We start from the raw sequence: 26,057 nt of genomic DNA, 5'->3' as shown, positions 1-26,057 counted from the left end.
GACACTGTCATTCCCTGCATTTATGGGGTCATGCCATACGGTTATGGCTTTTATTCTCAAGTTTTAACTTACAGATACACACACAGCCTCTGTCGAACAGGAGGCAGTACATATATATAGTAGTGAGAAAATCTTGACCCAACATTCAGTAACCATATAACCTTGGGCAGGTTATTCAACTTCTCTGAGATTCCGTTTCTTCCTCTGTAAAACGGGAGTGAAAACTCCCTGCTGTCGAGATAACGAAAGACAGAAGGCACCGAAGGATCTTGAAGTGGAGTGGCAGTCAATCAACAGTGGCGACATTTATCACTGCGGTCTCCCTCCCTCTCTGCTCTCTTAGGTTGGGTTCCCGGGAGCAGCTCCCAAGAGGAGGGAATGTGTAGGAGGTGGGGAAGCGGGGCCAGGAAGGGAAAGTATCAGTTAGGGCACAGATACCCAAGCAAGCATGTGATATCGAGGCCGTGATAGCCAGCAAAGCAGGGAAGTGATCTCAGGCAAGCCTGGGGTATTGAGCAAGGATGTCATATCAAGAAAGGGTGGCGGGTCAAGCAAGGATGGAGTTGATATCAAGGATGTGACGTGATATCAAGCAAGGATAGGGCATCAAGCAAAGCAAGGATGGGCTGTCATGCAAAGACCTGCCGGAGGGTCACGGGGGCTCCCTTCCACCTGGGTGCCCTGGAGATGTATGCGTCATGCCTCAGAGTTGCAGAGGAGTAAGGGAACAGGGGTAGCGATGCCCTCACTCTGCTGGGTGTTGGCCGAGTTCTCCAGTCGCCTGAAGGGAGCTTGCCAACAACGAGACACAGGTTCTGGCTATCGGGACTCAGGGCGCACATCGGGGTCAGGCAGAGGGGTCCGAGGAGACGTGGGCGGACCTACCGGCCTCACCAGCTCTTTCATACTCGCCCAGGAAACCTGAAGCCGGGAATGATTTTCATGGTGAGGCCAGAGTTAAAGAAGGCCCAGGGGCAGGCCCAGCAGCCTCCGTTCTCTGGATCAGAGCTCACCCACTCTGGCTCCAGGGTGCACCCCTTGGAGCTGCCAAATTGCAAAGCACTTCCAAACAGGAGAATCAACGTGCTCAGCTCAAAAGCTGGAGGTGGTTATTTGAAATACCGACCTGAGGAATGAGGGATTTCGACCCCAGAGGCCCTTCGCACTGTGGCCTTGCACCAGCAGGCGCTAAGCTGGGCCAGGCATATATATATACATATATATCAGCCCAAGCTCAACTCGTATTCCCGCTGCTCGAATTTTGAGGGTATAGAGAGACGCTGGAATTTCTCAATTGGCAAAAGGCCTCCCTGCTCAGGTGTCCTCCCAGTGTCTCCTAAGCACCTACCAGGCACCAGGCACTGGCGTCAGCCCTGGGAAGACCTCAGGCCTCACAAATTCATCAGTGACTCCAGTTGCAGCTCAGAAAAGACAGGCAGACCACGTGTGTTGGAGTGCCAAGGAGAGGATGCCACTTCCCACCTGCAGAGGGGGGGAGGCCTCAGGGAAGGGATAGATTTTGAGCCGCCCTAAGAAAGGACCTGAACTCACTGAATTGGGAAAGGGAAATCAAAAGGGCCTCAGTTCACTCACGGCCTTGAGCAATGTTTTAGAATATTCTAGAATATTCTAGAATATTTTACTATTTATTGAGAAACATTAACAGGGCACTTGTATGTTCTAGGACAAGTTCAGGAGTTTTTATATTTGTAAAAAGTATGAAGGTCCAAGGGATGTTGGGGATTTGGGCTCCCTAGCATCTGACCCTATCCTCTTCAGGAGTCATATATCTGTTCTTTCTCTTCTAATGGCTAAGGCATGACTGGGCCAATGGGATGCTTCCCCCTTCAGAGAAGCAGGGGGAGCCAGAGATGCCCACCCTGCCAGCAGCGGCCTAAGGATCCAGCACCCAGAGTCCAGGTAGCCAGTGGTGGTCTGTTTCTCACCTATGTGTCTTCTGACCCTGGTCCCAGCTGCCTGACACTTCTTGCTTCCTGCCTATTTTCTCAGTCTGATTTTACAGCTACCTGTGAGTCCCTTCTCTGTTAGGATTAATCAAGGTTAGATTCTGCTTTGGCACGCAGAGTCCTGACGGGTCCAGAAGAGAAAGTGAGATGATAAGGCCGGAGAGAGAAATGGGAGACTGACTGATGAAGGCCTTGAATGCCAGGCTAAGCATCCTTTTGGCCAGTCGTTCTTTTTTTTTTTAAGTAGGCTCCATGCCCGACGTGAGGCTTAAATTAAACTCACGGCCTTGAGATTGAGAATCACGTACTCTACCGACTGAGCCAGGCAGGTGCCCGTAGGCCCGTGGTTCTTAATCGGGGATATGCTTCAGAATCACCTGATGCATTAGTTAGATATGGCTGCAATAATGCTGCATAACAAGTGAGTCCATGAGGCATATGACAGCAAAGATTTCTTTTTCTCACTACAGGTCTGAAAACCAACTGGGGTGACTGATGAATCTGAGTAGAATTGGCTGAGCCAGACTAGGGGTTGGGTTCATATCTGCTCTGCGTATCTCTCATTTGGGGACCCAGGCTGAAAGGCTATTTGGGGCAAATCCTTCACGGTGAATAGTAGAAGTGTGAGAGGGAGGGGTGGAAATACGAAATGCCTCTTACGGCCTTGGCTTGGAACTGGCACCGTGTCACCTCTGCCCCTATTCGACGGGGCAAGACAAATCCCACGGCCAAGTCCTGCCTCCTGGGTATGGGAGAGCCTCCTCCGCTCACCGTGAATCGTTCAGAGGTAGACAAGGAAGAGCCGTGGACAAATCGTTTCATCTACCACACCAGCGGTGTTTCCACAGTCTGATACCCTAATTCCAAGCCCTCGAGTGGAATATCTGTATTTTGAAAAAACCGTCCCAGTCATTCTGATGCACACTCCCTTGGGGTATGTCCTCCTTCTGTGGACAATGAGAAGCCATTGAAGGCTTTGAGCAGAAGCAGGACATCATCAGTCCTGCGCGTGGGAAACGGCTTTGGGCAATAGACGGATGTGGAGGCTGGGACATCAGTCGGTGAGCGTGTGGTTGCCTCTGAGCCAGAGGAGACGATGAAGTCTTGAGCCTGGAGTTCAGGTACGTCTGCTGTGTCACAAGGCACCATAAAACTCAGTGGCTCAACGCAGCCACCGTTTCATTGTCTCTGGTGATTTGAGGGGTTCGCCGGGCTCAGCGGGGACAGTCTTGCTGGACGTGATGTCGACAGGGACCCCAGTCATCTGGGGACTCTCTTATGTTAGACACTCACAATGGCCGTTGTTGCTGGCTGCCGGCTGGACACTCAGCCAGGGCTGTCTGCTGGCATGCAAACATGACCTCTCCATGTGGCTTGGGCTTCTGGCATCGCGGCTAGGTTCTGAGAGGGAATGTTCCAGAAGCAAACATTCCAAGTGGGAGAAAACAAGAGCGGCTCACCACTGCCACCATATACTCTGTTGGTTCAATGGTCACAGGCCAGCCCAGACTCAGGGGGAAATAAGCAGCTCTGCTTAACAGGGACAGTGACAAGTAGGGACAGTGACACATAAGAGTGGCCATCGTCAATCAGTCACACCTGGGCGGCGGCAGTGTGGAGGGAGGGGCTGCAGATCTAAGAGAATGGACGCAACGTGGCACCTCATGGGTCATGGAAGGAAGAACGGAGATGCCCAGAAAGCCTGGCCCTGGGGGTTTGTCAGGGTGGCTATGGGGATCTCACGTGGAGTGGCTCCTCTGTCATGTATTATGTTCCCCGGGAGGGATGGCAACGGTTTTCCTTTATCCTTGGAGGCCCAGGGCCATCTGGAGAAGGGGGTCTTCTGGTTCTAGTCACCAGGAGACAATCCAAAAATCATCTTCCTGAACACTGAGACCAGGCCTCGGAGGGCAGCCCCGGATCAGAGTATGATACAGACTTTTCTTTTTCTTTTCTCAACCTCTGGCTCCCTCACAGCTTTCCTTCAGATCTGTGGCTTCTGGTCTCCATGTTCACCCGTGTCACCAAGGACGGTTGCTCGCTGGCCACTCAGATTGCTCAGTCTCTCATTCCTGTGTCTCTACTGTTTTCTATTTCCCTTTCCCCGGGGCCAATTTCATGGGGTCAAGTCTACCCATTTGTGCATTGGAGGGTGGAGTTAGGAGGATATTCTGCCTTCCTCAGGTAAGATAATGACTCCTGTTCCCTGCTTCCTTCCCATCCAATGCCTTGTTCCTTCCCATCCAATGCTGTGGTTGGGGGTGGAGACACCACTCAACTCCATCAGGCCACAGGGTTGGTTGGGCACCTGACTCAAGTTGGACCAACCAAACGCCTGTAGTGATTGGTTCAGAAATGTGCACATGACCCACCCTGGACCAATCAGAGTCCTTCCCCAGGATTTTTCTCTCCTGAGCTGGGGAAGAATAATTCTGTTTTCACGCTGAACACAAGGTTGTTTGGTTATAAGTCTGAAGCTGCTCATGATCTGTCTTCCCAGTACCTGGGTTATGTGACCTCATAAACTAACTTCTTTCTTTCTTTCTTTCTTTCTTTCTTTCTTTCTTTCTTTCTTTCTTTCTTTCTATTTATTTATTTATCTTGAGACAGACAGCATGAGCAGGGGAGGGGCAGAGAGAGAGAGGGAGAGAGAGAGAGAATCCCAAGCAGGCTCTGGACTGCTGTGGAGCCTGACGCCAGGCTCGAACTCATGGACCGTGGGATATTTACCTGAGCCGAAACCGAGAGTCGGTCGTTTAACCGACTGAGCCACCCGGGCGCCCCAAGCCCATACATTTCCTTTCTGCTTGGGCTACTTTCAGTTGGGTTTTGTCACTGCCGTTTACAACCAAAAAGTGCTAAAGAAAACATTATTTTTTGGTGTTTTCATGAATGACAATGATGACGGCGATGACGATACGATGGTCCCTTTTATCACAGGTCTGTTATTTGCAGGCTCTGTGCCGAGTGTTTGCACACATTGGCTGGTGATTCACCTTGGTCTGTGGTTATTTGCATGCACGGTGACACTTCCCATGTACCTAATCTCCTCTCTTCGAGACTGGGTTTGTCCCAACACTGTGTAGGGCACCCAGCTTGGTGCCTGTCCCGCACGAGGTGTAGGGCAGCCTGATGACAGCTCCTCAGCGGGTCACCTCCGACTTAGCGTTCGGTGTGACGTGAACGGGGTGGTCAGTGCAGATGTTCTGTTACCGCACAGATTCCCAGGCCACCTGGGTTTGGTCCTCTGGCCAGAAGTTGTGTGGGGCCTGATCTTCGGGAGGTGGCTGCCTAAAAGTGGAAAGGACCCCCCCTCCAGCGCCTCCTGCAAACCCAAGCCTCAGTTCCTCCTTCCCTATTATGTTGACAGCTGGCTCCAGAATTCCTTCTGGGGACGGTGAGGAACCGTGAGGAACTGTCCATTTCTACTAAGTCACTTGGGCTGGAGGCGAGACCTCCCCAGGGCTCCAGCTGGGGGTTCACATGGAGGCTGGACAGTTGGCACGTGGAGGAAGAGGTGACATCTACACCGGCCCTGATGGATGAGCAGGGGCCCGGAGTGGAGAGGGTAGGGGGAAGAACAGCAGAGAGAGGGCATGGCCTCAGGAGCCTGCTCGGGACTCTCTCTCTCTCCCGCTCTCTCTGCCCCCCTCCTCCAGATAAATAGGTAAACTTAAAAGACAGAAAAACCTGCTAACTTGAACGGAGAGCCAAGGTTACCTTGACTTCCCAGAGGGACCACAGCTTTCCTCTGTTTAAAACCTTATTTATTGTGATCTTGTGCCCATTGTCTGGGTTTTGGGTGAGGCCCAAGAGCTTTTCAGCGGTTTGCTAGTCCTCTGTCTGCCCCCCTGGACCATCTAGGCCCCCTGCATGCTCTTATGCAGACAGGTTAATGTTTAGGGGACGAGAAGGAAGAAGATGGGGCGGGGCTCCCAGGCCCCATTCTCAGTCCCTCCTTCCTCCTTCCCCGTACCCCCCCCCCCCCAGACATCCAAGACTCAGCATGTGACGACAGAGGACAGCAGGTACTATGGGCCCCACCTCACCTCACACAGTGTGGGACCTCGGTCACCTTCCTCCTACGTCGTAAACACCAAAGGTCGACAGTGACGTGCAGCCTGGTGAATTCTTGAAAGATGGTCTGATGCCCGATGAAACTGAGAGCCATGCGAGTGTCTATGCAGGAGGGAGGCCTGGCCCATCCTGAGCATGGTTCCCATGGTGGGAGGTCACAGAGGTGATGTTCTTGACGACAAGGCAGCATGAATGAATGATGGATCACGTCTGTGGAGAGCCCACCCTCAGCGGGGGAACTGCAGACCATTTTACAGACGGAGGAAGTGAGGCCAAGTATCCAGCCAAGGCCGCTCAGCTGGCAGGTGAGGAAGGCAGAGCCATCTCGAATAGCCTAGAATCCCTCTCCAGTCGTTTCAGCATGTTCCTTTCTTAGCTGTAATCCCCATACACAGATGAGAAAACTGAGGGCAGATATGGGAGACAGGAAGCACTGATGCTCTGCATGGTCTTGGTTTCCCTCGGGTACCCACGGAAGGCAGGAGGTCTGGGTAAAGGAGGGACTCGTTTCTTCACCAGAAGCAAGATTTGTGCCGGGAAGAAGGGTCTCAGGGGAGGCCTCAGACTCAACATTCCTTGGCTGAGCCCCAGGCTTTTACATTGATAAACACTTAATTTGTCATAATTTTTTCTACCATGGGTTGGCATGTACAGTTGCACAATGTACACACTGCCCAACTTGAAGCGTTATGTGGGCATAAACCTGGACGACCCATCTTGCACTACGCAAGGGCTTGGCTGGCAAGCAGTGGGAAATCCAGTCTCTGCAACTGTGTTGGGAAGCTCCATTCCTCTCCTTGAACCTGTATCCTCATCTACAAAGTGGAAATGATAATCAGAGTCCCTTCATTTCCAGGGGGTTGTAAGGATCATGTGGGATGACAAAATGCCCGTAACCCTTCACACAGGGCCTGGCAACAGTGGGCTTTCAGTACAATTTAGCTTCTCACACTTGTCTGCTTGCCTGGTCAAGGGCAGGCAGGAGCCCCACCTGGTTAATTCCTGCATCCTTCCTGCCCAGCCTGGTCCCGGCACATTGGAGAAACTGGGTACCCCTTTGCCAAGGAACTGAAGGAATAACATTAATTGGGGGGACACTGGAGCATCAGGCACCGGGCTGGCATTGCCACCCCTAGTTTTCCCTTTTGGAGAGAGCCTGGGACCGGGTCTGAATTATTACCTTCCCTCTCCAGTGTTCATTGTCTCTGGATGAGTTTACCTAAGCAGAGGGTGAAACTAGTGACCACAGGCTGGGTTCCCGTAGGGATGCATGCTCCCTATGGCCTGCGCCGCACTTAAAATCTTTACAACTCGTGGGGCACCTGGGTGGCTGAATCAGTTAGGCCTCCGACTCTTGGTTTCGGCTCAGATCATGGTCTCACAGTTTCGTGAGTTCGAGCCCCATGTCGTGCTCCACGCTGATGGCGTGGAGCCTGCTTGGGATTCTCTCTCTCCCCTTCTCTCTCTGCCTCCCTCCCCACTCGTGCTGTCTCTGTCTCTCTCGAAAATAAATAAATACACTTAATTTTTTTTTTTTTTTTAACAATTCATGGCCAACTTAAAAAATTTCGAAGATTTCATTTAGAAACGCGGATTCACAGCTCCTTTTGAAAAATCCAAAGATCTAGCAGCTCCGGGCCCTCGGGTGGTAGCTGGTGTTGAGCTGCGGCTGTCTCTTAAGGCTGGGTATGTGCCACCAGACCTCCCAGTGACCTCTCAGACCTTGGTTTGGCATACCAAACTGTGCCGGGGCCTTCCTCCGTGTGATGCGTGTACCTTACTAGCGAGAATGTGGAGGTGCTCTCCAAATGAGCTGGTCAACACTCACAACCCAGCCTGCATTGTAACCATCCTGTGGACCTTCTCTCCCCCCCACCGCCGCCCTCCCTGCCTCCCTCCAGTCAGCCAGGCTGCTGCATTGTTTTGGGACGCAAACATACACACGTTATTAGAACCCCAGATCAAAGGCGGCATCCCACAGCCTGCCTCTCAATGGTCCCTTTGTGCAGACAGAAGCCTGCACAAAGTCAGAACCCAGGGACAGAGGGAGGGGTTGGGGAGGGGGGCGCTCAGTACAAAGATATTTGTCACCCAGAGAAGTCCGCAGATCATGAAGCTAAAAGGGGCGCCAGGTGGAGGATGCACCCCCAGTAGCTGTGGGAAGATGCAAACAGAGGAGAAAACACCCATCCCTGCGGTTTCAGAGGGGAGGACAGCCGCGGCCCGTGGCCCAGTGCATGGCCCCCATCTGTCCCCCTGCCCTGGCTGGGAGCGGAAGCTGCTTGGAGCGATTGGGTGGCAGTGACCCGTTGGGCACAGAGTCAGAAGAAACAAAAATGATGTGGGAGGGGCCTGGAGAGGACCCGAAGAGGCCATGGGGGACAGTGTCCCCTCCAGTCAGATGGGTTCATGTGCTGTCATTCCTGCCTACAGCAGACATTTTTTAAAAAAATAAATCATTGTTCCACTATATGCTAACTAACTTGGATATAAATTTTAAAAAGTAAATAAATTATAGAAAAATAAACTTGTTTTCATGTTTACTTATTATTATTACTTTTTTAATGTTTATTCACTTTTGAGAGAGAAAGAGAGAGAGACAGACAGAGTGCAAGTGGGGAAGGGGCAGAGAGGGAGGGAGACACAGAATCTGAAGCAGGCTCGGGGCTCTGAGCTGTCAGCCCAGAGCCTGATGTGGGGCCTGAACTCATGAACTGTGAGGTCATGACCAGAGACAAGTCAGGTGCTTAACTGACTGAGCCACCCAGGTGCCCCAACTTACTATTGTTTTTAATGTTTTATCTATTTTTGAGACAGAGAGAGAGAGAGAGAGAGACAGAGCATGAGCAGGGGAGGGGCAGAGAGAGAAGGGGACACAGAATCTGAAGTGGCCCCAGGCTCAGAGCTGTCAGCACAAAGTCCGATGCAGGGCTTGAACTCATGAACCGCGAGATCATGACTCCAGCCTAAGTTAGATGCTTACCTGACTGAGCCACCCCGGCTCCCCTATGTTTGCTTATTTCTGAGAGAGAGAGAGAGAGAGCACAAGTCAGGGAGGGGAAGAGAGAGAGGGAGACACAAAATCCGGAGCAGGCTCCAGGCTCCGAGCTGTCAGCACAGAACCTGAAGTGGGGCTCGAACCCACGAACTGGGAGATCATGACCTGAGCCCACGTCGGACGCTTAAACGCCTGAGCCACCCAGGCGCCCCAACATTTCTAAAGCCCGTACTGTGGGCCAGGCATGGAGAGGTGAGGCCGGCACAGACCCGACGAACTCAGGCTCAGGCCCCCACGCAGAGAGCCGGCTTCTCTGCTGTGACCAGGGCATCAGGGAGAGCTGGCATCCGGCAGGGTCCTGCGCTGGAGGCCCTAAGCGTTTCACACACATTGTCTCGTTTATCTCTAGGGCTGGTTGGAACAAAGAAGTACTTTGAGAGTCCAGCTGCTGAGCCAGGAATCTGCCAGCCTGGGGGGCGGTACAGGCGGTGGTGAGCAGGTACGAGAAGAATTACCGAGAAGAGAGGGGGTTTCTCTAGGAGGGGAACCCACGAGGACCGAATGGAGTCCAAGAGGTCGCGGGGGTGCTGAGATTCTAAGAAGACACTTGCTGACCCTTAGACTTGGCAGGGTCCCAGGGTTCTATTCTGTTCTCTGTCTCCACTCCCTCCCCAGGGGATCACGTCCAATGTCAGGCTTTAAATTGCTTCTAGATGCTCGTGATGCCCAGGTGTATCTCTCTAGCCGGCAGCTTGCTTCTGAACCCTAGGCTCTCGGATCCACCTGCCTACTTGACCTTGCTGCTTGGCTATGCAACAGGCCTCTTCCAAGTAGCTGCTCAGACGGAGCCCCCGGGGTTCCCGGCCCTGCGCACAGCTCCATCTGCAGGCTCCCTCCTTCCCAGGGATCAGGACAGGAGCTCTGGCATCTCACACAACTCCTCTTTCTCTCCCCCACCCCCGTGTCCACTGTATTAGCTAACCTCATTGCCTCTGACTTCCAAATACAGTCATATCCTACGTCTCACCTCCTTGGCTGCTATCACTCAGGTGTAAGCCACCATCATGTCACAACAGCGTTGCTGCAGTCACCTTGTCACTGGTCTCCTTGCTTCTGCCAGGCTTCATGCTGCCACCCCCTAATCCACATTCTGCTTGAAGCACGGTAGCCCGGGCACTCCAGGTCACAATTCTCTGTCGACCCCCTCTCCCTCGAGTAAAGCTGAAGCCCTTGGCAAGGCCCACAAAGTTCTCAGGATGAGCCTTCCCACCTGGCAAGCTCAGCTTCCCCTCCCCCTTGAACATCCCATCCCCACACCCCCATGCTTCGGAGCCACAGCCCACCTTGTACCCAAAACATTCACATTATGTCCCTGCCTCAGGACCTTTGCACTAGCTGTTCCCTGCCTGGATCTGCTTTCCCTCCAGTATCCTTATGCATCCTTATAGCTCCCTTCTTCATTTCCAAGTCTGCACTCAAAGACTACTCTCTGACCCCCCCCCCCCCCCCACCTAAGATTGCAAACCCTTCCTTGGTATTTCTTCTCCCTCTTTCCCACTTGATTTTTTCCCCCATAGACACACCATTTATTTCACTGACTTATTTTTGTCTATTTTCTTAACATAAGAGCCTGGTATAAATTAGGCCTGCTTCACATCTTTGTGGAATGACTTAATTAGTAAAAGAGAAACACGTTTATTTCTCGGGTCCCCCCTCCCTGACTTCTGTCCCTCCTTCTCCAAGTCCTGCTACTTCCTCAGAGAAGAAGCAAGTTATAAACCCTCGCAGCTGCTGCGAAGGCATGGCTTTCCTGGGCTTCAAAGGCGGTCTACAGACCAGCGGCAGCAGTCGGATCTGGGAGATTGTTAGAAATGCAGATTCTCAGGTCCCACCCCAGACTGCATTTTAACAGCATCTCAGGGGATTCGTCTGCATGTTAAATTCCAAGGAAGCCTCCTCTCTAGCCCCCTGAGAAAGGGGGGCCAAGGGCCTGTCAGGGACCCAAGGTCAGAACACCCAGGCAGAAGTAACAAGGTTAAGAGCTGGGGATAGGCGGTCTCGGGGACTGAGACAGTCTGTCGTGTGGCTCTCTCCACCTGGTTTGCTGTCTCTGCTTCTCTCTGCTCCTGCTTCTTTTTGCTTGTTCCTTGGCTCACGTGGGCCCCAAGGAGCCGCTGCAGGCCCCGGGACTATGGAGCCCTTCGGTTTTGGAGATCGCCAGCATGCCGACCACAGGCCCTGGGCCTCTCACTTCAAATTCTGCAAAGAGATCCTGGCTCATGAGTCAGGCGTCCAACCAGCTGTGGCCAAGGAGTGAAGGGGCCACGGGGTACCAACATGGCAGCAGGGCCCCCCTGAAGCTGCGCTCTGTGGGATGGATGGAGAAGATTCTGGTGGTGGAGGCCATGGAGGAGGAGGGGGAGGAAGGGGAGGGGAAGGGAAAAGAGGAGGAGGGAGAGAGGGCCGGTGAGGCCAGCTGGCCATGAACTTCCCTGTAGTGACCCTCTTCCTTCTTGCCTCACACTGTGGCCGTGGAGCCTCGTGCACAGGGGTGTCCAACTGCCCAGAGGCCTGGAGGCGGGCGAACACGTCCTGAGACACGCTAAGTGCCCGCCGTAGACACACGCGGGTGCATGCCTTCAGGGGGCCTTCCCACGCTGGCTCTGTCCTCACTGAGTTTCCTTCCTGCCACCGTCGTAGGCTAGGCCCCTGGATTAGGACTTGGGATCTCAGATTGGAAAGATTCTTAGAAGCCGTCTAGTCTGGCATTTTCCAACGTGTGTTCCACGAACATTTGTTTGCAATCAAGCTTCCAATAAAGGGTTCCCCAGTTAAGTGAGTTTGAAAAACACTGCTTGTGATGTCGTCCTCTTGAAGAATGACAAAACTCCGTTGCTTACTGAAGGTTCTGACAGGTCCTGCAGAAAAGGAACTTATCTCCCCGTGGCTAGGCCAGGGCTGCCCAAAGTTTCACATGGAGCCCTTTCTTTCACATAAGGATAGCATCTCACAATTCTGGTGTTCTCCATGGGACCTGCTTTGGGAAATGCTGACTGGCCGGATCCTTTCTTCTATTTTATAGACATACAGACTGAGTGTGGTGAGTAGGCCCCAGACTGACAGCATGTGACTGAAAAACAAAGGCTTGGGAAGGTGGAAGTTTCTTTCTCCCTTTTTTTTTTTTTTAAATGTTTATTTATTTTTGACAGAGAGAGACAGGGCATGAGCGGGGGAGGGGCAGAGAGAGAGGGAGACACAGAATCGGAAACAGGCTCCAGGCTCCGAGCCGTCAGCACAGAGCCCGACACGGGGCTTGAACTCACACACCGTGAGATCATGACCTGAGCTGAAGTCAGACGCTCAACCGACTGAGCCACCCAGGCGCCCCTCTTTCTCCCTTTTGTGGAAAGAAGTCTGGAAGTAGACACACAGGTAAGGCAACTGGGAGGGCTTCACAGAGATGCGGAAGAAGGGCTGAGAGGCAGGGATTGGAGGAGGGCAGGACGTCACCAAGGAGCATCATGCTGAGGCCAGGCACGCTCCTCCCTCTCTCCTTCCCTTCTGGGAAGCCCGTGCTCTGAACTTGCTGATACACCCCGGACCCGGGAGAGGCTGGTGGCACAAAAATCCAGTTCAGTTCAGCTAATATTTAGGCTCGAGTAGCTGTCTTTGGAGCCTCTTTCCTGTACGACTTGAATCGAGTGGCTTGGGGACCTCACCCCTCGTTCTGGGGGAAGCCCAGCCTCCTTTACCTCATCTCCAAGGACTGACGCTGGGGCCGCGTTCCTCCTGGCTGCGCCCGGCTCCCATCCTTCCCCCGGATGAACACTTCCACTCTGCCGACGACCTGTGTGACCCGTTGCCCTATGACGACCGATGTTGGGCCCGTTCCTTCATTCTGTCCTGTGCCACTAACCCAGAGACGTGATTAGGGTTTTGCCCAGGTTGGGAGCGACCGAGGGCCATCCCACCATAGAGGTGAGCAGGTGACGCCTGCCGATCTCACGTTATACCTCACTGTCCTGAACATTAACTGGCCGGCCCCTCCTCACCGGACTGCCCCTCCTTTGGCCCCTATTTATTGCCCTTCTCTCGTGCTCCTTGGTTCCCCTGACATGCTTTCCTTCCTTTTCCTCGTGGCCTTCTCCAAAATTCTTGCGACTTTCTCGTGCAGACCGGTTCACCTCTCCCTTCCTTACGCAAACGGGGTTTGCAGGCCACTTAGCAATGCCCAATCGCACTGCAGGAGGGCGGGATGAAGCAGCCCAGGGACCGGGCGTGGGGGGGAGCCGGCGGAGTTGGGCATTCATTTTCTCTTGAGTGTATCCCAGGGCATATTCTTGGCAGTGTCCTACCTTCTCATTGACAGCGTACCCTGGAAGGGGGAGGGTGGAGGTGGGGCTCAGTGGGCTCTTCTCATTCCATCTAGAGCGCCTCCTATGGGCAGTGATGGGTACTGCATCTAGAGACGGCAGTCGGGCAAAGCCCCTCCTTTAAAGAGCCTAGACTCTGAGAGGAGAATTTAGTGCCATCATTAAAAAAATAAGGAGTGCCAAACCGAGAGGCAAGGGAGGGGACCTTGGCTATTCAGAGCTCTTCAGGTTGGGAAGTCAAGGAGGGCTACTTCTAGGAGGTGGCATTTGAAGGGAGCCAGTGCTTTAACCTGGGGACAAGCGTGGGGGTGACCCACCAGGGTGATGTGGTTTTTAAAAGGAAAAAAAAAAAAAAAAAACCTCCCAGCTCGACATCTAACAGATTTCACCTAAACCAGCCTTGCTAAATCTCAAGCCCCATGAAACCCGTTTCTGTTATAATCTCTCTCTCTTATCTCTTCCTTCCCATCCTTTCTCATTCTCCTCCCCCAAAGGATGGGAAATCTTCAAAGAAAAAGATGTGTCACTGTAAGTATTCAGCCCAAGAAGTGGGCCAGATAAATTATTAAAACACATAAAAAGACAGTGAGTCGTGGGGCGGGGAGCCAGCAGAGGCCAAATAGCCACCCCAGGTGGACGGTGGGTCTGTGGCCCCCCGGGGAGCCCCTCCTCGGAGTCCTGGACAGGCTAAGATTTCAGCGCATGGCCCACCTCTCTGGTTTCTCGCCCCGGGGCCAGGTTGGTGGGGGTGGTGGTGTCACGATTCCAATGGCAGCCAGGTCCCCGGCGCCTGCCCGGCTGGGAAGGGCCAGGCTGAAGGTGGAGGGGGCCCTTTGTGTCTGGGCTGGACATTTGGGATTTACTTCCCCCAAGACTCAAACTGGTAACTGTGGAGTTTTAGTTCTTGCTTTTATCTCTTTTTGAACTGTAAAAGGAAATTCCCAAGGGGAACAGGGGAGACTTTTTTCTCATGAAAGAAGAAAGCCATGGCCGGTTTAAGGAAGTAACCAACTTTTTGAGCACTGTGAGAAAGAACGCGCAGACTTTTGCTTTGATTTAGATGCACCCCGGCACCGGTGGGGGGTGGCGATGAGAGAGACCAAGAGCGACCCCAGTAGAATTCCGTTTCCTCTGGAGGGGGTTCACAGGAGGCCTCCTGCTCTGAATCAGACCCTCAAAACCCCCACCTCCCTCCTGCTCCAGACTCCCCTTCTCCTGCTCTGCTTTTTCACTTTCCTGTTGCTGGGTGGGTCGGGGGAGCCCTCACTTGGGCAACATTGACATTTGGGGCTGGATAATTTTTTGTTGTGGGGGCTGTCCTGTGCATCGTTGGATGTTTAGTGGCGACTCTCTGTTTGCTAGGTGTCCTAGCAAATGTCCCGTGGGGGGCAAATTGCCCTCAGTGGAGAGCCGCTGCATAGCTGGCATGTCACCTTCTGACTTAGTGCATGCACTATGTTCCCGTTTGTTAAGCTTATTGTTTCTTGTCTCACTTCCTCTCGGTAGAGTGGGAGCTGGGGATTGTTTTGTTCCGCGACGGATCGCAAGTGCCTGAAACAGGGTTTGTTTGTCACAGAGCTGCTACATCATCAGAATGGGTCTCCAGATGGGGGACTCTCTCTAATGAATGTGAGGCTTAGACTGTGTTGGGGCAGGCTCGTATAGAGAAAACAGCCCGGCCAATGGAATCTACAGGCTTCGGTTCAGTCCTCACCAGGCCACTGGCTAGCTGTGTGACCTTGGACAAGTGACTTCACCTCTCTGAGCCTAATGGTTTCCTTTCTTTTTAAAGCCAAGTACAAGCCTGCATCAGACAGTTGTGGTTCTGGGGGCTATGCCTGACTCAGGATGATGGCTGGCATATGGTAGGTCCTGGGTAAAGAAGTGCAATATAAAATGGCAAAAACATTACTTTGGGGAGTCCCAGGACTCCTCAAATGAAACCAGCCTGCTAACAGCATTAATGTACCTGCTTATAAGATGAGCCTTCATTTTCACCAAAGAGGACGGATTTGGAGGATAGAAGTAAGACATTGGTGGGTGAAGAAATTTATGACTCTGGAGGCCTGTGCCGTTCCCAACGTCCTTTTGTGACATGTAGATGCTCTGGGGCTATGACGCCCAATGCAGTAGCCACCAGCCACACGTGGCCATTGATCTCTTGCAATGTGGCTAGTCTGGGAGGAGATGAGCTCTAAGTGTAAAATACACACCAGATTTCAAGCACTTAGCGCAAAAGAAGGAATGTAAAATATCTCATTATATGTTGAAATTATAATATTTTTGGTATATTGGGTTAAATAAAATATATTATTAATCTCATGTTTCTTTTTGCTTTCTTCTGTGTTGATGAGTAATATGGCCTATATATTTTTTCTTTTAGTGTTCTTGCAAGCCTCTAAAAAATTTTACTTTTGGGTCACTTGGGTGGCTCAGTCAGTTAAGCACCACACTTCAGCTCAAGTCATGATCTCCAGGTTTGTGAGTTCAAACCCCTGCGATGGGGCTCTGTGCTGACAGCTGGGAGCCTGGAGCCTGCTTCAGATTCTGTGTTTCCCTCTCTTTCCGCCTCCCCCTGCTCATGCTTTCTCATACTCTCTCTCTCTCTCAAAAATAAACATAAAAAAAATTTTTTTAGGGGCGCCTGGGTGGCTTAGTTGGTTAAGGGGCCAACTTCGGCCCAGGTCATGATCTCAGGGTTGCTGAGTTCAAGGCCCGTGTAGGGCTCTGTGCTGATAGCTCAGAGCCTGGAGCCCACTTTAGATTCTGTGTCTCCCTCTCTCTCTGCCCCTCCCCTGCTTGCATTCTGTCTCTCTCTATCAAAAATAAAAATTTAGGGGCGCCTGGGTGGCTCAGTCGGTTGAGCGTCCGATTTCGGCTCAGGTCATGATCTCACGGTCTGTGAGTTGGAGCCCCGGGTCGGGCTCTGTGCTGACCGCTTGCTCAGAGCCTGGAGCCTGCTTCGGATTCTGTGTCTCCCTCTCTCTCTGCCCCTCCTCTGCTCATGCTCTGTCTCTCTCTCTGTCAAAAATAAATAAACATTAAAAAAATTAAAAAAAATTACTTTTATTTTAATTTTTTCTTCTAGTATAATTAACATACAGTGCTATATTAGTTTCAGGTGTATATAGGAGTCAACAATTCTACACGTAACTCAGTGCTCTTCGCGATAATACGCTACTCTTAATCCCTGTTTCTTTTTACTTAAAAGAAATGCGGCTACTAGAAAATTTAGCTTTACACATGTTGCTCACATTATCTTTCTTGGGCAATGCCGCTCTAAGGAGTTGGCAAAAAGGGCAGACTTGAGCCTCCATTTTACAGACCTGAAAACTGAGGCTCACGCAGAGAACTCAGTCCCCGGGGCAGAGCTGGTCTTCTCACTCTTCTCACAGGGTTTTCTTTCCCCATGCCCAGGCTGACGGGTACCAGGCCCAACTTGACAGGCCCACCGTGTCCTCAGTAGAGCAGCCATTCTCCCTGACAGCCACAAAGGTGGGGTGGAACCCCTTGATGTCTCCCTCCCCTCCGCAGAAACTTCCCCAGACAAAACAAACAAGCCCATGGGTCTGGCGAACTGCAGCGGGGAGCGGAAACCAAGGAAGATCAAAGGCCCAGCGGTTACCCCCTTCCGGGCCGCGCAGCTGGCAGCGCGCCTCGACCCCGGGAGGGCACCCACGGGCACCGGTATGAGACATCCGAGTGATTGGCTGGCAACTCGTGGCTTTCGGACACTTGTAGCCGCCAGGAGTGGGCCGGGCTCACAGTAGGCTCAGGCGCGGTGGGGCTCCTCTTGGACTCCCAAATCAAAACTTACAGAGGGGCGGAGGGAGGGGGAGACATGGGTAATAAGCGAATCCTTTCTGCAAAAGTCAGGTCGTGGGAAGACTGGGAAGGGGCCGCGAAGCAGGCTGGCAGCAGACCCTTAGCGCCCCAGTAGCGTCTCCTTTTCCGACCTCAGTTTCATCACCCGTAAATTGGAGCCGCCGAGTCCTGCCCTGCCCTCCTCCAGGAAAAATAGAGCGGAGGGAAGGCGCAGTACCGTTAGTGGAGCGGTGGTTCTGGAGAAGGCAGGACCCAAGAGGGTGTCTGTCCCAATACGCCTGCTGGCCAGAGGCCCGCCCCCTACTCCGGTCCCGAGTCCTCGCTTCTCCGGTCCCGGGTCCCGACCTCCTCGCCCCCTCGCCCCCTGGCCCCCCGGCCCCCACGGCCCTCCAGCTCCCCGCGCGCGGGGCTGAAGACCGCAGCCTGGAGGGGGGCGCTGTGTCCGCCCGGCGGCGCCTGGCCCCGCCCTGTCCCGCAGCCCCGCCCCCCGCCCGCCCCCCGCCCGTCCCCCGCCCGCCCCCTCCGCGGCCCGCCTCGCCTTTGATGCGCCGCGCCCGGCCAATGGGCGCGCGGGGAGGTGCGGGCCGCGGCGGCGGGCTGGGGGCTCGGCGCGCCCGGGCGTCAGTCGGGCCGCGGCTACGGCGGCAAGAGCGCGTCCCGGCGCCGCCTCGGGCTCCGCTCGGCTCGGGGTTTCTCCAGGAGGAGGAGAGCGAGGCGAGGCGCGGCGAGCCGCCGGCCCCGCGGACCGGGCGCATGGCTTAGGGACGCCCCCGCCCGCCGCGCCCCCAGCATGGGGAAACTTCACTCCAAGCCGGGTCAGTGTCCCCGCCCGCGCGCCGGCCCCCTGGCCCCGGCCGTCCTCGCCCCCGCGATTGCTAACTCTCTGCCTCTCCTTTCTTTCCGGCTCCCGCCGCCGCCGCCGCCGCGCGCGATGTGCCTGCAGCCGCCGTGTGCAAGCGCAGGGAGAGCCCGGAAGGTAGGGGCGCGCGGGGCACCGACCGGGGGGATGGACGGGGAAGCACCGCGGACGGCGGCGGAATGGCCTAGCTCGCGGGATCTTATTACCAGGGCCACCCCCACCCCCTACTCCGGCCACCAGTTTCACAGACCCGCTCCGGGAGCAGCCTTCTTGCCCCCCCCCCCCCCTTTTCTGTTCCATCCACCCGCTCCTCTCCGTCCTGTGCTCTCTCTTCTGACCCCCAAGCCCTCCTCTCGCCGTCCCCGCCCTCCGCGCTCACTGCGCCCCCTCTTCAGACTCCTAAGCCCCTTCCCCCAAGATTCTGCTCCCTCTCTTTCCGGCCCTCAGCCCCTTCCCCCGAGATCTGGGCTCTTGCGCGCGCTGCTTCCCTCTCCTCACCCTCCGTTTCCCTCTTCCCCTCACCCCGTGCTCATTGCACCCATCTTCTGATCCTCACCCCTCTCCTCCGCAGTCGCGGCCTCCGGCGCTCGCTCTTCTGATCCTCAGACCCTTCCTCCGGGGTGCTGCTCCCCCTTCGCGCACCCCGTTAGGTCCCTGCTCCTGGGGCTTCGCTGGACCCCTTTTCTCCTGATTACCTGCGTCCCTTTCTCGGACTGTGTCCCGGCTCTCAACTCCCTCCTGGCCCCCGCTGCCTCTGCCGCGCCCACTCGCCCTGCTCTCTCGGGTAACTTTTCGCCCAGGGGCCAGACTCAGGGGGCTTCGTGTCTTCCCCGCCCCAGGTGACAGCTTCGCCGTGAGCGCCGCCTGGGCTCGGAAAGGCATCGAGGAGTGGATCGGGAGGCAGCGCTGCCCCGGCGGCAGTTCTGGGCCCAGACAGCTGCGGGCGGCGGGCACCGTTGGCAGAGGAACCCGGGTACGATCCCCTCCTACCCTCCTTTCAACCTCAGAGACGGGCCTCCTCACCCACCCACCCCAACTTTTAGCACCCTCTTGGCACAGCTTAAGTCCAGAAGCCCCTTCTCAGCTGCCCCTGCCCCCTAACATGACCCTGTACCCCCATGTCTTGGGGAACCTTAGAGGTGGCACAGGTGATGCAGTCTCCTGCCCAGCTGGGGAAAGAGGGCTGTTTGGGGGGAAGGTCCTAGGTGATGAGGTGGTACAGGTCCAGTCTGTGGGGAATCTTGTCTGCGCTGGAGGGATTTGGGGGCCTGCTCTGACTTCTTGCCTTGTTTCTGCGCCAGCATTCAAAGGTGGATCTGGAGGGGGGTGGCTAGTAAGACAGGGAAGGCATGAAGGAGGGGTGTCTGGGTGGAGGGCAGGACTGTGGTGGCCTCCAAATGTGTTCCAAGTGTCTGTGGCGTTCATCAGTGCCATCTGCCCAGGAACCCCAGTAGAAAGGGCTGTGATCTGGGTAGCAGAGTTTGGGGGGCACTGAGACCTGGTAGGTAGGTTTGGGGGGCACTGAGACCCCGTCATTTGGCCCACAGGGAGAGAGAGGGTCTCATTCCACTGCAGCCCGGGCCTTGCCCCAGTAGGTCCCCGAGGCTGGAGTTGTTCCTGGGGGAGCAGTAGACGTGACAGGGGAGCGAGTGAGTCAGGCCCCAGCTCCTGGCCTGGGACTGGTGTTCACAGATGTCCTGTGAGCTCTGGAACTCTGCACGGGGCTTTCAGATGGTCTGCGTGGAACTCGAGCAAGCCAAGGATCAAAGGATCAATCAACTTTTTGATGTGACATTTAATTTTTTTTTTTTTTTTTTTTTTTTTTTTTTTTTTAACTTAGAGGGGGAACAGACTGAGTCTCAGGTCTGGTTAGTTCTTTGGTCTCGTCCATGGGCTAGGGAGGGGCCTGGGGAGTCTTTGGAGGTGTGCGTGTGTTTCCGGGCGGTGGCACCTGGGCTCTTTGCAGCAGCCCCGTCGCAGGGGGCCGGTGTTGGGAGGTGAGCCTGTGGATAAAGTCGACTCTTGTCATACTTCTTGTATGAAGTAACCTCTGGGTCTGGGACAAGCCCCCGCCTCCTCCTCTGGTGGCTCGCTTTAGCTGGGGGCTTTCTCTTCACCATTTTTCTTCATCTGTTGGCTGGGCTGGAATTGGAGCTGCTCTCCCCTAGGAAAGGTCAAAACTTGGTGGGTGGGGGGCACTGCGGTTGGGGCCCTTGAGAAACAGAGCCACAAACTTCCCTTTCTTCCCCCAGCGTTTATAGTTTTTGATCTACTTACTTATTTAAAGCCCAGTGAAAATGATCCGATTTAGCCCTATGAACAAATGCATTTGTAGCTCAAGACAGAGGCCAACTGAGTGGATTTCCATTAATCAAGTTTTGGGTTTTTTCAGCCTGTTTATTTTTACAAAGTATTCCTGCAGAATGACATTTATTTGCAGTCCCCCCCCCCCCCCACCTTTTTTTTTTTTTTCCTTTCCTCAACTGCCAGGCAGCTTGCTCCATGCTTTAGGGGAAACTTGAAATACAGCGAGGGCTTACTTCAATTGACTTTTATCTTCAAAGCCATAACAAATGTTACCCGCATGTTTTTGGTGGGTCTCCTTGGCATCCAGTCCTGGAGGATGGGAGGGAGGAGGAAGGAAGGAGAGGAAAACAAAAGTCTGTCGTTTTTAATTAAATAGTAGTGTTCCCAGCAAGAGGAATGTGAGCCAGTAAAAGTTGCCATTGGGGGAAATGAGGGAGGGTGGGGAGGGGGCCCCAGCTTAAGTCTGTGGCTTTGGTGAAGTCACGGAATTTTGTTGCCTGGTTTCTTCCCCCAGCTGAGGACAGCGTGGGGGTGGTGCTTGCCCCCTCCCTTCCTCGCCCCCCTCTCTCGGAGAAACACTGAGGGGTCATTAATGTTTGTTCAAAGCACTTTTGAAGATGTGAGACACAGAGCCATCAGCGTGACATATGTTAGTGGTGGCGGAGGGTGGGCCCCGCCATCCAGGATATTAAGGGGAGGAAGCCTCTGCTTCTTTGGGAGTTATGCTTGGTGACTAGGGTCCAGACACCTGCGTTCCTATCAGTCCCTGGCCCAGCCACCGCATCTGCAGAGCGGGGGCTGGGGAGCCCACCCTGGGAGAGGTCAGGGTAAGCCCAAACGTGTAGGCCTGCATGGTGGGGGCCTGTGCAATGATTTCAGGTGGTGCCTCGAGGAGTGTTTGTTATCTTAATAGTGAAGCGCTGCTTTTCCCAGGAAAGGTAGTAACTAGGACATCAAACCCCCGATTTCACGGATATTATCGCTTAGGATGAAGCTAAATTGAAAGAGAGCGGTGAAAGTTGATTCCGGGAAAAATATTAAGTACAAGTGGTCAAAGTCGTGACTGTGGAAACAGGATGCTCAGAGTTTGGGAAACACCGAGAAATGGTAAGTAAGACAGCAGTGAGCAACCTTTGTCCAGTTTAATTCCCATGATTCCCAGTGGCACAGAAAGGGTTCTTCCATTAGCGCAGCGGGAGGTAGGGTGTGGGCTCCAGAGTCTGCCGGATTCCAGGGGCTGTCAGAGGTCCCCCCACCAGCTCCAGGCCCGGCTTGGTGGTGGCCTCTGTCTTCACTCCTTCACATGGCCTTTCACCAGAGTGGCTGGAAACATATTAGTGGTTCATCCAAGTAGCATTATTATTATTGCGATGAGAACTAATTATTAAGTGCCACGTGTATGTCAAGTACTTTGCTTACATTATCTTACTCCTCCTTATAACCCTATAAAGTTGCCAGCCAGCTTGTGTGAACTCTGTCTTTCTCCCTTTCTGGAGCACTGTCTAGACCACAGAGGCCACGTGTGGTAAAGCCCTGTGCTGGACCATCTGCCCCGAGGGCGCCACGCTTCATGTCCAGAGAGATGGCATGCTGACCCGCTGCTGAGTACTTTGGGAAGAGGCAGGCTGTGGGGCAGGCAGAAGGGGCCCCTGCTTGCCGTCTTCCTCCCTGACCGGGTCTGAGTAGCTTAGTAAATGTTCAGGGTGGGTCCCGGTTGCATGCAAGGTCCTGGGATGTGAGAGGGTGACCTCGCTGGCACCAACCTAAGCCTGACCTCCCGAATACAAAAATAAATGAGGTCAGGCTCTGCCACCAGAGCTGGTCACCTTGTATAAGCCATTTTACCTAAGCTCATCTGCAAAATGGGTATAATAACATTCCCATCCCTGGCAGGGTTATGGCAGATGACTCCTCAAAGAGCTCAAAAGGGAGAAAGGTACCGGGAGGTTTGCTGAGGCACCGGTGGGGGTGGAGACGGGAGCCCAGATTACAAATCCAGAGGTTTCCCACCTCCCCTGCCCGGCCATACCGTATAGAAGCACATGGAGGGACACAGGCTAAGGCCGGGGCTTCTGCTCTTTCTGTGGGTACATGACAAACTTCAAGGAAACTGGAGCTCAGAGGAGAAAAGTGATGAGAAATAGGAGGTGTCCACGTTACGAGTGAAGAACAACAAAGCGAACAGTTTATATGCCAGACAACAATGTGCTAACCAATTAGAAATTTACATAAGCATAACCTCAAAGAGATAAAGAAGGATAGTGAAACATGAAGCTACAACAGGCGGTTACAAAAGAGAACCAATTGGAACTACTGGGTCTGGAAAATGTAATATAATATAATGAGCGAAGTAAAAAAGCTCGGTAGGTGGAAGGAACAGCTTAATGGACCCAGAGAGCCTGATAGGAAAACACCTGGAGAAGCAGAATCTGCTCCCGCGGCGTGTACATGCGAGAGCATACGTGAGTGTGGATGACCAGATTTAAGGCGGTCCCCTCCCCACCTGCCCCCACCGGCCCCGCATTTGGCCCTTTTGTTCTTTTATGGCAAAACTGCCTGAAGAAACCGGCTGAGAGCCGTGGTGCCGGTCGGCCTGCCTCTGGATCGAAGGTGGCTGCCAGGAGGGCTGGTAATTTGATTAGGGGGCACCTAGCGCATTTTGATATTGGGGGACGACTGGGAGGGTGCAGGCCGGGCTGGAGCCCGCGGGGACGTGTGCGGATGGGTGATGGGGTTGGAGGCTGGCTCCTGGCCCAGCTGCTGCCCGAGTTGCCGGATTCCAGGGGAATTACCCTTGAATGATACCAGTTGGCACAATTAAAAGGCCCCATGTCTTCACCATATGGAAAGCGTTAGGCCTCCTTACGTGGTTTCAAAGCTATGTGCCGGGAGGTACACTTGACATTTGAGGTAAAGCATAAATTAAATATTTGGTGTTTCAGAATTAAAAGATGATTTGCTTTGAGGCTGGTGGAGGCCTCTGGGCCTCCACTTGCTGGCATCTTTGGGTTCTCCATGGAGGGTCTCCTCTGTCCGTGGCACCCGGGACTTCAGAGCCCCACCTGGCAGCTTTCTTTACCCCTGGGGAGCAGGGAGGAGAGACTGGGGAAGTCTGAACTGGGCAGGGTGCTGGGGGGGGGGCTTCTGGTTTCCAGTAGGACTTGGGTCCCTCAGGGTGGTGCCAGGGGTGGGCGAGGGCGTCATACTCTGAAGGCTTAAACGAATCTCTGTGATGTGGTCTCTGGGAGACTTCGAGGAGCGTCTCATCCTGCCTTCAAAACTCTTCTTCTTTGAGAAGAAAGTTCCCCTGGGCCAGGCCGGTGCGTGTTGTGTTTCCTTGAATTCAGGAAGAGCCCCTCTTTCAGGACGTCAGCTATTAATTATGATTAATAATGAATTGTTATTATTAACTCCCTAGCTGTACCAGGCATCGAGGACATAGTGGCACAGAAAAGAGATGTGGCACCTGTCCTCCTGTGGCTTCTAGTCTAAGAGAGGAGACAAAAAATCCACACATAAACAGCCAAATTAACAGGCAGCAGGCCTTGGGAGAAGCTGTGTGAGTGACATTCGAGCAGAGACCGGAAAGGCCGTGAGGAACGGCAGGTTGGTTTTTGCGCAAGGAGTAGCCGACCGAGGCCCCGGGCTTGCTATTGTCCCTGAGAACTGGGTGGTGTTTGGGTTGGGATGGTGGACCCCAAGGGGCTCGCAGCCTGTGGGGACTACAGATCTCTCCTGGTGCTCAGTCTTTCTGAAGAGCCCTGTGCGTGAGTGGCTCTTGGCATGTTTGAGCCACCTGCCCCCCTGGACAGGTATGTGGGGTGGAACCGGGTGGGTAGTCAGTGTGCCCCCCACCAGCCATTAGCTTGCCCCTTAGATGTGATTAATGTGGATCGTCATGGACGTGGGGACTTGGGGGCTTTACTCCGCCTGTTTGGATGGATTCATTGCCCCTGCTACCCTGAGGGGAGAGGAGGGGCGCCTGTAGGGCCAGAAGCCCAGTTGTGGGGGGATAGAGGGGACCTGAGGGGTGGGATTGGATTGGCTGCTCAAGGCAGAGAGAGGCACCCCACGGGCTAGGGGACAAGAGCCAGGGACAAGCCAATCCCAGAGAACGGTTGTGAGCCTGTGCCTGAGGGTAGAGGGTCCCTTGCCTTGGTTTACCAGATGTGTCTGAGGAAAGGGAGTGCCGAGGAACCCTGTGGTCAAGGGGCCAGTGCCCTGGCCAAGAAGAGATCTGCTACCTCTGGTGAGCCAGGCACCCCCCCCCCCGCAAGTACTAGCTTGGGGGGTGCTTATAGTCTCACTTGCTGGCTGTGAGTTCCCAGTGTGCTTCGATTTAGAAACTTTTGGAATTTTTAGGTCGCTTGTTGGATTCCAAAGCAGGCGCTTCCGGCTGCCTCCCTGACTTCCCTTTTCTTTTTCACTCACACATGTTCTTTTTGTGGCTCTTGTCTCTCACAGACATTCTTTCTCTTCCTCTCGCTCTCTCTCTCCCCCTCCCCTCCCCTCTCCTCCGCCCTCTCCTCCTCTCCCCCTCTCCCCGAGGTAGGAAAAAATTCAGACTCTCACAAACAAAATATCTGCCATTCCATCTGAGGGAGAACTGAGGCAGGAGCCCAGAATATCCTGGAAGAAACGCCAGAGAGAGCTGAAGGCCTCAGTTGTTTAATCTGGAATCTTTGATGTCACCGGGCTCCGTTTATCCTGGGAGGCTGCCTGCCTCTTTAGGGCTGGCTTCAGACTCTCTGCATGAAGAATGGCCTAGAGCCTTCAGGGGCTGGAGGAAAAGCCTGATCACTCCCCGAAGGGCAGGCCTGATGATGCTGCCCCCTCCTGCCAAGCCCAGGTGGGGTGGAGAACCTTTTCCAAACAAGCACTTCCAGAGACATAAGTAATTCTTTGATAACTTCGCGGGGAAGCAGAGGGGGCCCTTTATCCATGTGGGCAGCAGTCACAGGGCTTTGCGAGGAAAAGCTCAGGTCCCTCCGTGGGTCATCCCTGGCCCCAGAAAGGCGGCTCTGCCTACCCGGGCGTGCCCCGGGTGTGAGTTTGTTTAGAGGGCTCCAAGGAATTGGTCTGGGCTTCACTCTCCATACGTGTGGAGCCACGTGGGGGGCGCCCTGTGTGCGTGGCCTTGTGTGTGGCTGCTGCCTTTCAGAGGACCCAGGGGTCCTGGGGGGTGGTGGGAGGGGGCTTAGCAGTGGTGTGGCCTCCCCTCCCTCCTCCAGGCCTCAGGTTTTCCAGCTGAGAAGTAGGATAAAATTATTTATTATTATTTAGCAACTATGAATGCATTTTATTCAAGTCGGTCCTGCATCTATGCCTTAGATGTTGAGTACCTATTTTAGGCCAGGTATACATTTGCTCTGCCAGTAGAGCTGGTACTTGGTTCACGGACTGTATATACTCCAGTAGGAAAAGGAAAATAGTTTTAAAAACAAATGACACAATTGAAGTTGTGATTCGTACCTCACAGGAGGAGTACTGGGTGCTTTGAGAACATGGATTCGGGATCAGAGTGAATCTGGGTGGCCGTTCATTCCCTAGGTGTTCGAGTGTGCTTACGATGTCGTGGAAACTAGGAAGCATAAGGCTCGGTTCCCGCCTCACCTAACCTCGAGTTTAGCGGAACTAAACGTTCATCTTTG

The 26,057-nt window shown here is 54.0% G+C and overlaps 1 protein-coding gene across 2 annotated transcripts in view; it reads left to right on the top strand.

Moving 5' to 3' along the window:
• The first annotated feature begins 17,848 nt into the window (after positions 1–17,848).
• Positions 17,849–26,057, top strand: part of NKD1 (NKD inhibitor of Wnt signaling pathway 1) — an 83,864-nt gene continuing 75,655 nt past the window's right edge. Inside the window, exons 1-3 of one of the 2 annotated variants that reach the window (XM_086689461.1) lie at positions 17,849–18,055; positions 18,184–18,216; positions 18,939–19,072. In XM_086689461.1, coding sequence (XP_086545587.1) covers positions 18,031–18,055; positions 18,184–18,216; positions 18,939–19,072 — 192 coding nt within the window. In that variant the 5' untranslated portion in view covers positions 17,849–18,030. Of the gene's footprint in view, positions 18,056–18,183; positions 18,217–18,938; positions 19,073–21,393; positions 21,514–26,057 lie in introns of those variants that run through there. The other variant, XM_086689463.1, reaches the window with a different exon arrangement.

Source organism: Puma concolor, chromosome E2 (assembly GCF_028749965.1).
Source record: "Puma concolor isolate L17-30 chromosome E2, mPumCon1.1.hap2, whole genome shotgun sequence".
Taxonomy (NCBI): domain Eukaryota; kingdom Metazoa; phylum Chordata; class Mammalia; order Carnivora; family Felidae; genus Puma; species Puma concolor.
The sequence above is the reverse complement of the archived record's forward strand: the minus strand, read 5'-3'. Positions and strand labels throughout refer to the sequence as shown.